The 12,238-nt window shown below is 57.0% G+C and overlaps 1 protein-coding gene across 1 annotated transcript; it reads left to right on the top strand.

Moving 5' to 3' along the window:
- Window positions 1-1,116: 1,116 nt before the first annotated feature.
- Bdkrb1 (bradykinin receptor B1) lies at window positions 1,117-6,802 on the top strand. The gene is made up of 2 exons (XM_027950926.2): window positions 1,117-1,344; window positions 5,332-6,802. Exon 2 carries the CDS (start codon window positions 5,342-5,344, stop codon window positions 6,398-6,400), a length of 1,059 nt encoding a protein of 352 aa, XP_027806727.2. The 5' UTR covers window positions 1,117-1,344; window positions 5,332-5,341; the 3' UTR covers window positions 6,401-6,802.
- Window positions 6,803-12,238: the final 5,436 nt, after the last annotated feature.

Genomic DNA, 12,238 nt, shown 5'->3' with positions numbered 1-12,238 from the left:
GCCCTGCACAGGGCCGCTCTCTCCACCCTCCGTCTTCCGGGTGAGCAAAGCTGAGCTCAGACCCGCGGAGCCCCCCTCTTGGCAGGACTGTCTCCGGCCGGGGGAGAGTAAATAGACACTTGGCAGGGGGACAGCTGGGAAGGAGCCTCCCAGACCAGGGCAGTCTCATCTCCCAGCTGAGGGAGGCGTCGTCAGTGGCTGGCTAGCCAGACCCCCGCTGCGTAGCCACAGGAGGAAAGAAGGGGACTCGGTGCTGTCCTCTGGCTAAAATCCACCCAAGGACAGTGTGAGGCCCCTGCCCAACGCCCCCCCCCCCCGAGAGGTGCCTGGATGCTAAGGAATGTCCCCAGAGGCCCATGCCAGCTCCCCACGTGTCCTCTACCAATCCCATCTTGGAATGCCCCTGGACCCCCTTGGAGAGTGCGTCCATCCCCCGGACATCAGTAACAGAAAACAGGAGAGCCAGGCCAGGCCCGATTCTGCAGACAAAGGAGCACTCTGTGTGGCCGGCGTGGGGGCGCGGCGGGGGGGGCCGGCCCCTCAGGAGCCCCGAGTTGGCAGGTGAGGCCCTGCAAGAAGCCGGGGAGCTGGCACAGCTGGGCTCCTGGTCAGTGGCCTCCTGAGGAAGGGCCCGTTGCCTGCACCCCCCCCCCCCAGGAAAGCCAGGAATGAATTTCCTCTTTTCTGAAATGTGGGGTCCTGCGTAGTGTAACTCCACCAACGCAGACAGATCAAAACCAGACTCCAGATCTGCCCGGGAGGACGGGGGACGCGCCGAGGTCTCACTCATCCCCGAGCCCCCGTGACTCAGCCTCTGCCCCGCCTGCTGTGTGTGTCACGGTCCACGCGGGTGGATTCCAGGCCACCCACCCTTCATGACCAAAATGCAAAAGGGGAGGCGCAAGCCAGCTCCAGCCAAAGTGAGGCCGAGTCCCAGGCACTGGGGGGCCGACTGTGACAGGGAGATCACCCCTCAGCAGAGGCGGAGGTTTGCACGGTGCCAACACTGGGATGCAGGGCCTGTGTGCGGTGCGCGTCTCGGGCAGCAGGGCCAGCCTCCCGGATGTTACCCAAGAAGCGGGGAGAGGAGGCTGAGTAATCTCTCACCACCCCGAGTGCAAAGCGAAAGGACAGTGAGTTTCCCTCTCCAAAGCCGGACCACCTTCTCCAGCCAAGACTCACTTTTCAGCCAACCCCCCCTCCCCGTGACATCACAGGAGCAGAGACGGTTTCACTGAAGGCTGTCACATGCCCCCAGAGGTCCCAGCACAGAACACCTCCGAAGGCTGTCCTTGCCAGGAGAAGACTCAGCCCAAGTTGTGAGCGTTTTCATTTTCCATTCCGGTAAGTAAATGACCACCTTTTATTTTTTTCTCTCTTATGAATCTAAAAAGGAAGAGATCACATCTGTTTAAAAAAAAAAAAAAAGAATCTAACAAACGGAAAGCTTCCCTTACACCTGTATGTTGGCAGCATCTATATTCTTAAGTGTAGATGACTTCACAAAAATGATTCTGATCAATCTCATGCCTGGTTTGGGCTTTAATTGCTTTTTCAGATTAGGGGAATGAGGAAGAGTGTTTGGAGCAGCTAGGGAAGGTTCCCGTCACCCTTTATGTCACAGTCAAGTGGAACTCGTCCGCACTGCTGTCTCTGTCACTAGACTCTGCAGGATGATCTAAGTCTGGTTCTGTGATGTCTCCTGCTTCACTTTTCTCACTGAGGATTGCTTTGGCTCTTCTGGGCCTCTTGTTTTTCCCAAGGAGTTGCATGACTGCTTTCTCTATTTCTATGAAGAATGTCATTGGGGTTTTAATAGGAATTGCTTTAAATCTGTACAATGCTCTTGGTAGTAGGGCCATTTTGACAATATTGATTCTGCCTGTCCAAGAACATGGGAATCTTTCCATCTTCTAAGGTCTTCTTCAGTTTCTTTCTTTAGTGTTCTGGAGTCTCCAGTGTAGAGGTCTTTCACCTCTTTTGTTAGATTGAATCCCAAGTTCGTTTTTGTTTGTTGTGGTGGTGGTGGTTGCTTTTCAGGCTCTTGTGAATGGGATAGTGCTCCCAATTTCTTTTTCAGTAGACTCCTCTTTGCTGTATAGGAACACAATTGGTTTATGGGTGTTAATTTTATATCCTGCTACTTTGCTGAATTTGTTTATCAGATTCCATCTCACTCCTGTCAGAATGGCAATTATCAAGAATGCAAGCAACAATAAGTGTTGGTGAGGATGTGGGGAAAGGCACACTCATACAATACACTGCTGGTGGGGCTGCAAGTTGTGCAGCCACTATGGAAAGCAGTGTGGAGATTCCTCACAAAACTTGGAATGGAACCACCATTTGACCCAGTTATCCCACTCCTCGGTCTATACCCAAAGGACTTAAAATCAGCATACTACAGTGCACAGTCTCTTCAATGTGTCTAGCAGCTCAATTCACAATAGCTAAGCTATGGAACCAATCTAGGTGCCCTTCAATAGGGTAAAGAAAAATGGTATATAGACACAATGAAGTATTACTCAGCCATAAAGAATGAAATTATGGCTTCTGCCTCTAAATGAATGGAACTAGAGACTATCGTGCTAAGTGAAATAAGCCAATCCCCAAAAACCAAAGGCTGAATGTTCTCTCTGATGTGTGGATGCCAACACACAATGGGGGTTGGGGGGTTAGAAGTTCATTGGATTAGACAAAAGGGAATGAAGGGAGGGGAGATGGGAATAGGAAAGACAATAGAATGAATCAGACAGAACTTTCTTATGTTCATGTGTGAGTTCACCACCAGTATGACTCCATATCATGTTCAACCATAAGAATGGGATCTAAGTAGAATAGTTTTACTCCATGTATGTAGAATACATCAAAATACATTCCACTCTCACGTATATCTAAAAAGAACAAATAAAGGACTGTAGGAAATAAAAAAGAAAACAAAAGTAACTCATCAGTGCCAAATACAGCCATCTGCCCTCACAGGGACTCTGCCCTCACCATATACAGATTCTGATTTATGAAAATAAATCCCTCCCAGCTGGCTTACAAGATTTCCTAAGGACAATCACTGCTCGGGTTGTGTTCGGCTTGGAAGCACCGCCTTGCTCTTGACTGTGCTGACTTCTCACCCACTCTGTCTATATTCCCAGTGTCCTTGTCACCTCCTGACTGTTGACATTGGAGTTCATCTGAGGAGGGCTAATTTAGTGAAGAAAATTTTGAACTTGCCACATAGCCCATGCCAGGGAAACTCAGAAAACCTCACACTTAGAAATTACAGACTTCCCATCTTTGGTAGAGATGCCCAGTGTCCCCAGTGAGTTTTTCAAAGCAGAGCAAATTACTGCCATCAAGAGCTGTGGTTTACTGAGCACTTACTACGTGCCAGGAAAAAATTTCAGCACTGAAGCTAAGAACTAAGGAAGGAAGATTTCTCCTCTGGCCAACTTTAACCCCAGCTAGTAAAGACCACCCTGGCTTCAGCAGACACGTGCTGTGGCTGCTGTGGAGTGGAGGGCAAAGCCTGCTGACCCCGTCAGATCCAAGCTGAGGCTCCTGCATAGGTGGGGGAGCTGACATCTTGGGCTGGGCATCAGTGTCCTGTGTCTGCTCCAACAAAGCACCACGAATTCCGTGGCTTGAAACGACACAAATTAATTCTCTTACACTTCTGGAGGCCACGCCTAAGGACAGGGGTGGCCAGGCCGTGTTCCTCCGGAGCTCCCAGAGGCCAGCTCGTCCTGTGCGTGCAGCCCCTCCCCCATCTTCTAGGCCCCAGCACGGCCTGGTCACATCTCTCCCTGACCTGCCCACCCCCCTTACGAGGACCAGCAGGATGCCATGGAGCCCATGTGGATGACCCAGGACACTCCCCACCCCGTGACCCATGATCCAATGACATCATGAAAGATAATATTCATGGGCCCCAGGGGAGGGGCAAGGACCCAGACACCTTTGGGGGCTGTGTTTCTGCCAACCCCAACCCTCCGCATCATGGAGCGGGACTTGCCACGAACATCTCGCAGGCGCTGCACGCTGGCCCCCTCCTTGAGAAACAGAAAGTCCAGACTTGGATTTTTGTTCGACATTTGGTTCAGGGCCCGTCGTGCAGAAGAGCTCACTGCAAACTTAAAGTATTTTGCCAGACTGCAAAGCGAACAACCGTGGCGGACTGGGGCCCTGCCATAAATGACAGTCCCACGGTGGCAAGAGCAAGATCTTCCTCCTGCTCTGTATCAGAGCTGCCCCGTCCTGCGTGCCGTGGAACTTCACAGCCACCAAAGCATCATTCCCGGGTCTCCTGCTCTTCTGTCCCTCCCCCTCTCTCTGCACGCCCCCTCCAGGGTTCCCTCCATGGGCCTGCAACTCTCGGTTACTTTTCCTTATCCCAGATTTGTCCCTGAAAACCGGGTTTGCATACCTAATTGCACACTGGGCATCGCTACTCCATGTCCAACAGACACCGCCCCCTGCACAAGTCCAGTTGGTCATAGGGCGACGACAGGCTGCTGGAAGATTAAATGAGGAAATACTTAAATGTAACACACTTAGAGCTGTGCCTGGAACCCAGCGGCCGTTGATGAGTGGGAGTGTTCTCCTTCCCATCCAGTTGCCCAGGTTTTCCAAGCGCAGAAGAATCTCCTTCCGGAAACACTTCACTCTTGCCCCCACCCATCCACCCTGCCAGCCCAGCCCCAGCAGCTCCCCTGGCTGTGCCTCCTTCTTGCCCTGTGTGTGTCCCCTCTTAGGTTATGACCCTGCATCTCCTCCAGGCGGCAAGCCCCACAGAGTTGGGGCTGCTCTGTCCTGTGAATCTCCAGGACCTTGCAAAGTGCAGGAAGTAGATGCTCACTAAACATTTGTTCAGCTCTTTCCTAACAATCATGAAATGGTCTCCAGTAAGTCTGATCGCTGCCGCCTTCTAGTCTAATCGCTGCCGCCTTCTTTTGAGCACTTTCTTTTCCCCCCGGGCACCACGCTAAGCACTCAATAGACAGATCCCCAAAGGAAAGGAAAAGTCAGTGGGCCCACGCAGGCCACAAGTGGTTGTGCCAGCATTTGAACTCAAGGGCAAAGTCCTGTTCTCTTCCTCTCCACCAGACATCAGCAACCTCCTCCTCTAGAGGAACAGCTGGTGAGTCGGGTCAGCTCCAGGCCAGGGGTGCTCTTGCAGCCGTCAACTCTGCTGTCGTAACATGGAAATGGCCACAGGTATATGCAAGCGATGTGGACATGTGCCAATAAAACTTTATTGTTCAGAGCAGGCGCAGGCAGGGTGGCCCGTGGGCTGGGTTTTGCCTCCCCCTGCGCTAGCCCTGACTCTTCTCATTTCAGGTCACTGTGGATGGCATCCCAGGTCCTCCTGGAGCTCCAGTCCTCCAACGGCAGCCTGCAGGCCCCTCCCAACGCCACCTCCTGCGAGGGCGCCTCCGAGGCCTGGGCCCTGCTGCACAGAGTGCTGCCCGTCTTCCTGCTTGCCATCTGCTCCCTGGGCCTCCTGGGGAACCTCCTCGTCCTGTCCGTCCTCCTCCTGCCGCGCCGGCGACTGAGTGCAGCGGAGATCTACCTCGCCAACCTGGCGGCTTCCGACCTGGTGTTCGTCTTGGGCCTGCCCTTCTGGGCGGAGAACATCTGGAACGAGTTCCACTGGCCCTTCGGCGCCCTCCTCTGCCGCGTGGTCAGCGGGGTCATCAAGGCCAACCTGTTCACCAGCATCTTCCTGGTGGTGGCCATCAGCCAGGACCGCTACCAGGTGCTGGTGCACCCCATGGCCAGCCGGAGGCGGCGGCGACGCCGGCAGGCCCAGGCCACCTGTGCGCTCATCTGGGTGGTGGGGGGCCTCCTGAGCACCCCCACGTTCCTGCTGCGGTCCGTGGAAGCCGTCCCTGAGCTGAACGTCTCCGCCTGCGTCCTGCTGCTGCCCCACCAGGCCTGGCACGTGGCCAGGATGGTGGAGCTGACGGTGCTGGGCTTCCTGCTGCCCCTGGCCGCCATCGTCTTCTTCAACGGGCACATCCTGGCCTCCCTGCGAGGGCGGGAGGCCGTCGGCAGGGCCCGGTGTGGGGGCCCCAGCGACGGCAAGACCACGGCGCTGATCCTGGCACTCGTGGGGGCCTTCCTGGTGTGCTGGGCGCCCTACCACCTCTTCGCCTTCCTGGAGTTCCTGTTCCGGGTGGGGGCCGTCCGGGGCTGCTCCTGGGAGGAGCCCATCGACCTGGGCCTGCAGCTGGCCAACTCCCTGGCCTTCGCCAACAGCTGCCTGAACCCCGTGATCTACGTCTTCGTGGGCCGGCTCTTCAGGACCAAGCTCTGGGAGCTTTACAAACGATGCACCCCCCGGAGCCTCAAGGCGCTGTCCTCCACCCACAGGAAAGACTGCGTCCCGCTGTCCGGGCGGAGCTGAAGCAGCAGAGAAGGGAGAACCGTGGCCTCCGTTTCAATCCTTCCATCCTCATAGAGACTACAGTGGTGGTCAGATGGCCATCTACCAAATAATGACCCCCAAAGACATCCGGAGCCCGTTTCTAGACCCTGGGGAGGGTAGTTGACAGGGTAACAGGGGCTTTGTAGGTGTCCTTAAGATGGGGATCTCCCCGTGGGGAGATGGTCCTGGATTATCCAGGTGCCCAACATAGTCACAAGGGTCCTCAGAGTCAGAGGAGATGTGGGGACACATGCAGAAGTCAGAGCCAGGGAGGAAGGGGCTGTGGGCCAAGACTGCAGGCGCCCTCAGAGGCGGGCAAAACCGAGGGGGCAGATCCCCCTGAAGCCTCCAGAAACAGGCCCCGCCCGCACCCGACCTCCAGAACCGTCACAGAATAAATCTGAGTTGTTCAAAGCACTGAGTCTGCGTGATTGGTTACAGCAGCAACAGGAAACTCATACAGGCATCCAGGAAGGGTGTCTTGTTACATCTCCATTTGTCCAGAATGTTCTGAGCTGTGAGGAATATACCGAGGTTGAGCCCAAGCTCCTGCCCACCAGGTCTGGCTGCCCAGAGGGACGGGGAGGTGAGCTGTGGGCTGAGTTTCAACAGAGGGTGGGGTACAGGAGGGGAGGGCAGCTGGGGGAAGCACTGCCCTGGGCCACTTGCAACGCACTGGTCAGCACCCACTGGCCCCTGGCCCACCATGCTCTCCTTGCCACCGGGGACCTGACGCATGGCCTGACCGTGTCTCTGCTTCAGTTGTGGCCACAGGACAGTAACCAGGAGCAGATCACAGAGCAGGAGTACGGCCCCATCCCCCGGGGAGAGAATGGGGTGAGAGTGCAGAGATGGGCCCGGCCGGGTGGCTAGGAGGAGCCGTCAGAGAGGGCTTCCCGCAGGAAGGACGGATGACCCAAGTCCCAAACACCTGGCCATTGGCCAAGCAAAGTAAGGAAAGGGCACGTTCCTGCAGAAGCAGCAGCAGAAAGAACAGAGGCAGGTGGGCTTCAGGTAGGAGGGAGGGCTTGGAGGGAGGCGGAGGACCAGGGCGTAGGGCTGGGGGAGGATGGCCTGCTGGGGGGTCCGTGATGGTCGACGGTCAGAGTCAACTCACTAAGGAAGCATGAAGAGATTCAGGGGCTCGGGGCCCTGCTGAAGCTGGAAAGCATGGATTTGATGTGCACGTTCCTTCTACAGCGCTCAGCAAGCTCCAGAAGGCAGGCAGCCAGGCAGTCGGACTGCTCCAGGTTGGGTTTTGCCAGATGGACAGCCACAGTTCCCGGAGGGTGGAGGTGCTGGTCAGTCGGTGGTGAAGGACTGAAATAGGGAACGTGCAGGAGGTACACCAGCCAGTGTTCTGCCACTATGGCAAACTACCTGAGATAATCCCCTTAATGAGGGAAAAGGTTAATCTGGCTAATGGTCTCCCAGGTCTCAGTCCATGGTCACCTGGCCCTGTTGCTTGGGCCTATGGCTGCCCGGCACATCACGGCAGGAGTGCATGACAGAGGAGCCTGTCCCCCTCCTGGCAGCCAGCACTTGAAGAGAGATGAGAAGGGGCCTGGAGTCCAACAGCTCCTCCAAGGCACGACCCCAGTGACCTACCTACCTTCTAGGAGGCCCCACCTCCCAATGGTGCCAGGGATTGGGGACCAAACCTTTCACATGAGGGCCTTTAGGGCCATTTCAGATCCAAGCTCAGCAGGAGGTGAGGGAAGCCAGTGGTACAGGTCAAGGACAGGTGTGTGCAGGTGGGATGTCCACTGAGCCCCACGGGCAAACAGTCACGGCAAGGCCCTGGGGAGGAGAGAGTGCTCCTGGGGCCAAGATCAGCTCCATGGAACAGGGACAAAGGTCCTGTTCAGACCCCCGAGACACTGAGCCGGCAGCCTCCTGGCCTGGACAGAAAGGCCGGCCCTCATGCCGCCGCACAGAAGTGGAAAGCAGACAGTGTCCCCGGGGACACATGATCCTGCGAGGCTGGGCTGCTGGGACCCTGGGGACGATGACCTTGCCATCCTGCTCCAGCCCAGAGTGCCTGGAGAGCAGGTGTGGTCCCAGCAGCCTGGATCTGGGTCAGCAGGCGGCATGCACCAGTGTGAGCCCCGGGCAGCGTGGCATCCAGCTTCTGATGCATTATCCAAACCCAAGCTCCAGAGAGACACCCGCTCTCCAGCTCCTCCCAAACACCCGGAAGGTGGAGTGACACCGGGCGGTTCATGCCTTTGGTCTGCCGTCGCAGGCACTGCCAGCACAGTGCACACAGACGCCACTCCCGGGCCCCTTGGAGCTGGCCTTTTGGGGCTCCCAGGACACTGATTCTTGGATGCTGAGTGACAGCGCCCCCTGTGGGCTGGGAGACCTCCCTCCAGCGTGGCACAGGCACCATACTGCAGGTGGCTGCGATTGCAAGCCCTGATCTGACCCAGCTCCTTCATTTACAGTCTAGGGACAGAGGGCAGGTGGCCCTTGAGCAAGCCCAGGGAGAGCCACAGCACCCACAGGGCCAACGTCCCGGGGCCACCTCCTTCACCCTCCTTGAGTCCTTATGAGTCCATCCCCGTGTGCCAGGTAGGAAGGGCGGCAAGGGAGGGGCAGAGGCTGGTGACTTCCAGACCCCCAGGCGGCAGCTCTGCAGGCAACACTCCCGAGCCAAGAGGCAGGAGGCGCTGGCAACACTCGCTGGACAGGAATGGACAGGCGTCCCTCTTCCCTGAGCTGCCTTTGTCCTTCAGCCCCTTCAGCTCGTGGCTCATCACCCTTCCTAGGGTGCAGAGCATTCCCAGGATCACGGGCCGGCCTTGAGCTTTTGAGTGCGCAGCTCCAGGCTGGTTCAAGGGCACGCTGTGACAAGGTCCCTGAGAAGCCAGCCTCCTGAAGGCAGCCGCAGCAGGAGGGCCTGGCGCCTGGCAGCTGCACTGAGGCCCGACCCCCTGCCGGGAGGTTGTTGCTCACTGCAGAGATTCCTGCCTTGGCTGAAGGAGCCATTTTTCAGATTCCTGTGGATGGGGCTGGTTGGCACCGCTGGCTGGTTTCCCTTCCCACCTGGATCAGGCCTGAGCCACACCCCGGGTGCTGACGCCCGCCCTGGGTGGAGGGACGTGTCAGCAGAAGGTCCTGCAGCACCCCTTGCTCCACTGCCCACGAAGCTCCCACCTAGCCTCTATGAAGGGCTCCTGGAGATGCTTCTTCCCCAGTCCACTGCCGGCTTCAGCCCTGTCCTGGGCCCGGGAACCTGTGGTCAATGGCCACGTCTCGCCATGACTGCTCCTAATCCTGGGAAGGACACAGCCCTCCCCCAGCCCCATCCATCCCCGTACCCACCACCGATCGGGCGACCCTAAGCCCCTCCAGATCCAGCCCAGGGAACTCCACAGTGTCGCAAGAGCAGGCGGGTCTTGTTCTCTGGAGATGAATCACCCTGATGAGGAGCAGGTGGGAGCCGTGGGGACTCCTCCTCCACCTCCCTCCTCCACCCTCCCTCCTGCCACAGCTCCTGGCTGAGCTGCTGCTTGCTCTCTGGCCTCTGCACACCTGCATGTCCTTCCTGCTGTTCTGGGGAAGGCACAATGTCCACCGCCATGTGCGATCGGTCCACAGGGCCCCGCAGCCACCCCACGGTGGGATCTTATGGAATTGAAGTGAGTAACGGGCTGCCACACCGGCTGGGAAAGACGGAACGAGCCAAGGGATGGAAGCCACCAGGGTGGGGAGTTGGAGACATGCCCTAGGCCCCCGCTGCAGCCAGGAACATAGGCTCTCCTGCGGCTCGCAGGGGCTGTCCCGAGGGCCGGGCACTGCCCAGTGGTGCTGTGTGCTTAGTGTCAGGAGAGCCTCGTTCAAACCCCAGCACCAAGTAAATAAATACCATGCAAATGAGTGCAGGCCACGTCGGGATGTCGGAACAAAATCCAAGAAATGGCACCAGGGTCCTTTCTCTGGTTGTGACAGAGTGTCATATGAAGTTGACCTCTCTGTTTTATAGATGAAGAGATCTCCCTTCCAGAGAGGGAGGAAGACTTACCCAGGATTCCCAGGGAGCTGGGCTCCTGAGCAGGGCTCTCTCCAGACCCAGGATGCCCATGAGGCCTTGGGACAGCTCCCAGCAGTGAGGTCCGAGAAGAGGCCAAGTGGCCTCAATGGCAGCAGAGATACCTATGGCTGGGACTGGATCTCAGACAAGGATCAGGAAGCCAGGTCTACTTTCCAGGAAATTCAGGGAAAGGGGAAGTATCAGAAACGGTCTTTTAGAAATCAGAAACCATACGGAGAAGATATTTCTTGGTGGTAGTTGGTAGGGAGCTCAGTATATGACCACTACCCAAATAGCTGCCAGCTATTGGCTGCATCAATAGGAGCAGAGCATCTACAATGAGGAAGGTGAAATCCCACTGAGTCAGCCTGCACAGGGGCCATGGGGAGTATGGGTTCAGCCCTTGCCTGGTTCAGAAGAAAGAGATCAGAATGGCAGAGGTGGAGGGGACCCCACAGCAGGGCCTGAGCTTGGAGGGAGAGGAATGGATGTACTTAGTATGACCACAGTAGGACCAGAGGAAAAATACTCCTGAGACACAAGTTCCGTAATCTGAGGAGGAGCCTTTGACAGGCAGAGCTGTCCTGAGATAGGACTAGCTGCCTGGAGTCCCAGTGGGCTCCCTGGTACTGGAGAAGGTCCTGACAGAGCTGTGGGTCCCCTGGCAGGGGACTGCAACCAGGACCCCAGACGCATTAGCAGCAGCCACCCTGGAGGGCCGACGAGACGTGTGAGGCGGATAATCACGGGTGGCCGCGTGCACCTGCAGTTCTCCTCGCCCAAGTCAGGGGAAGAGTCATGCCAAGGCCAAGGGTGACTGTCAACCTCGAGGTCACATGGTCATCACAGCCTGTGTGGGCAGCAGTGTGTCCAGAGGTGGCCTTTAGGGAGTGGCTGTCCCTGAAGTGGATCGCCGCCCACAGAGGGTGTCGACGGTCTGCAGCTGGTAACAGACCAGCCCCGCCGTGGTTTAAAATGACCCCCCAGCTCCCGACTCTGCAGGTACAGGTGGCTCTGCCAGCCCAGCAGGGCTTTCTGACATCAGGAAGCCGGTGGCTCTGCTTCTGGGGAAAGGGACAGTGGGCACGGTGATGCTCGGTGAGGAGCCACCCTGACCTCTGAAAACCAGAGTCAGGCCGCTGTGCAGTCCCTGCAGGGACGGGACACGCTGAGTGTCCAACACAGTCGTGCCTCCTGAAGGCCCGGGGAGCAGAGGGAAAGAAGACGCTTTCCCACCGTAGAATCCAGAGCCCCAGGAACGAGCACATCTAGTGCAGGGCACTCATTTTATAGATGGGAAACTGAGGCCTGGGACACTTTGCCCCACCTCACAGTGACATTTGGTGTGATGTCTGGGATCGGGGCCTTTCTCCTCTCTGTCTAGGGATCTGTCCTGTGCCGTGGCTCCCTGGGAACAGCTCCTGAACATCTTATGGTTCCGAGAGAAGTATCTTTCGGCCAGGGTTGATAGGATGGAGGAGGCAGGGAACCCTTCTTCCCTACCCTTCTGTGACAGCCATTACTGCAGCCCAGCCACAATTCCTGGGCTCTCCTTCTGGAAACGGAGAAGACTGAATTTCCTCAGTCTGTTGAGGCTGAGTGTGGCCTTCTCTCTCACCCCCTGGCCAAGGTGAGATGCACAATCATTTCTATGCAGAGCATTTAAGATCATAGATTTCCACACCCTTTCTCTGCTGTAGCCAACCTAGAAACTTTGTGCTAAGATCAGCCTGCACCCCTGAGTGATAAGCAGAATCCCCTGCCCACCAGTAGAGAGTGAG

This window comes from Marmota flaviventris, chromosome 2 (genome assembly GCF_047511675.1).
Source record: "Marmota flaviventris isolate mMarFla1 chromosome 2, mMarFla1.hap1, whole genome shotgun sequence".
In the NCBI taxonomy this organism is placed as follows: domain Eukaryota; kingdom Metazoa; phylum Chordata; class Mammalia; order Rodentia; family Sciuridae; genus Marmota; species Marmota flaviventris.
The sequence above is the reverse complement of the archived record's forward strand: the minus strand, read 5'-3'. Positions and strand labels throughout refer to the sequence as shown.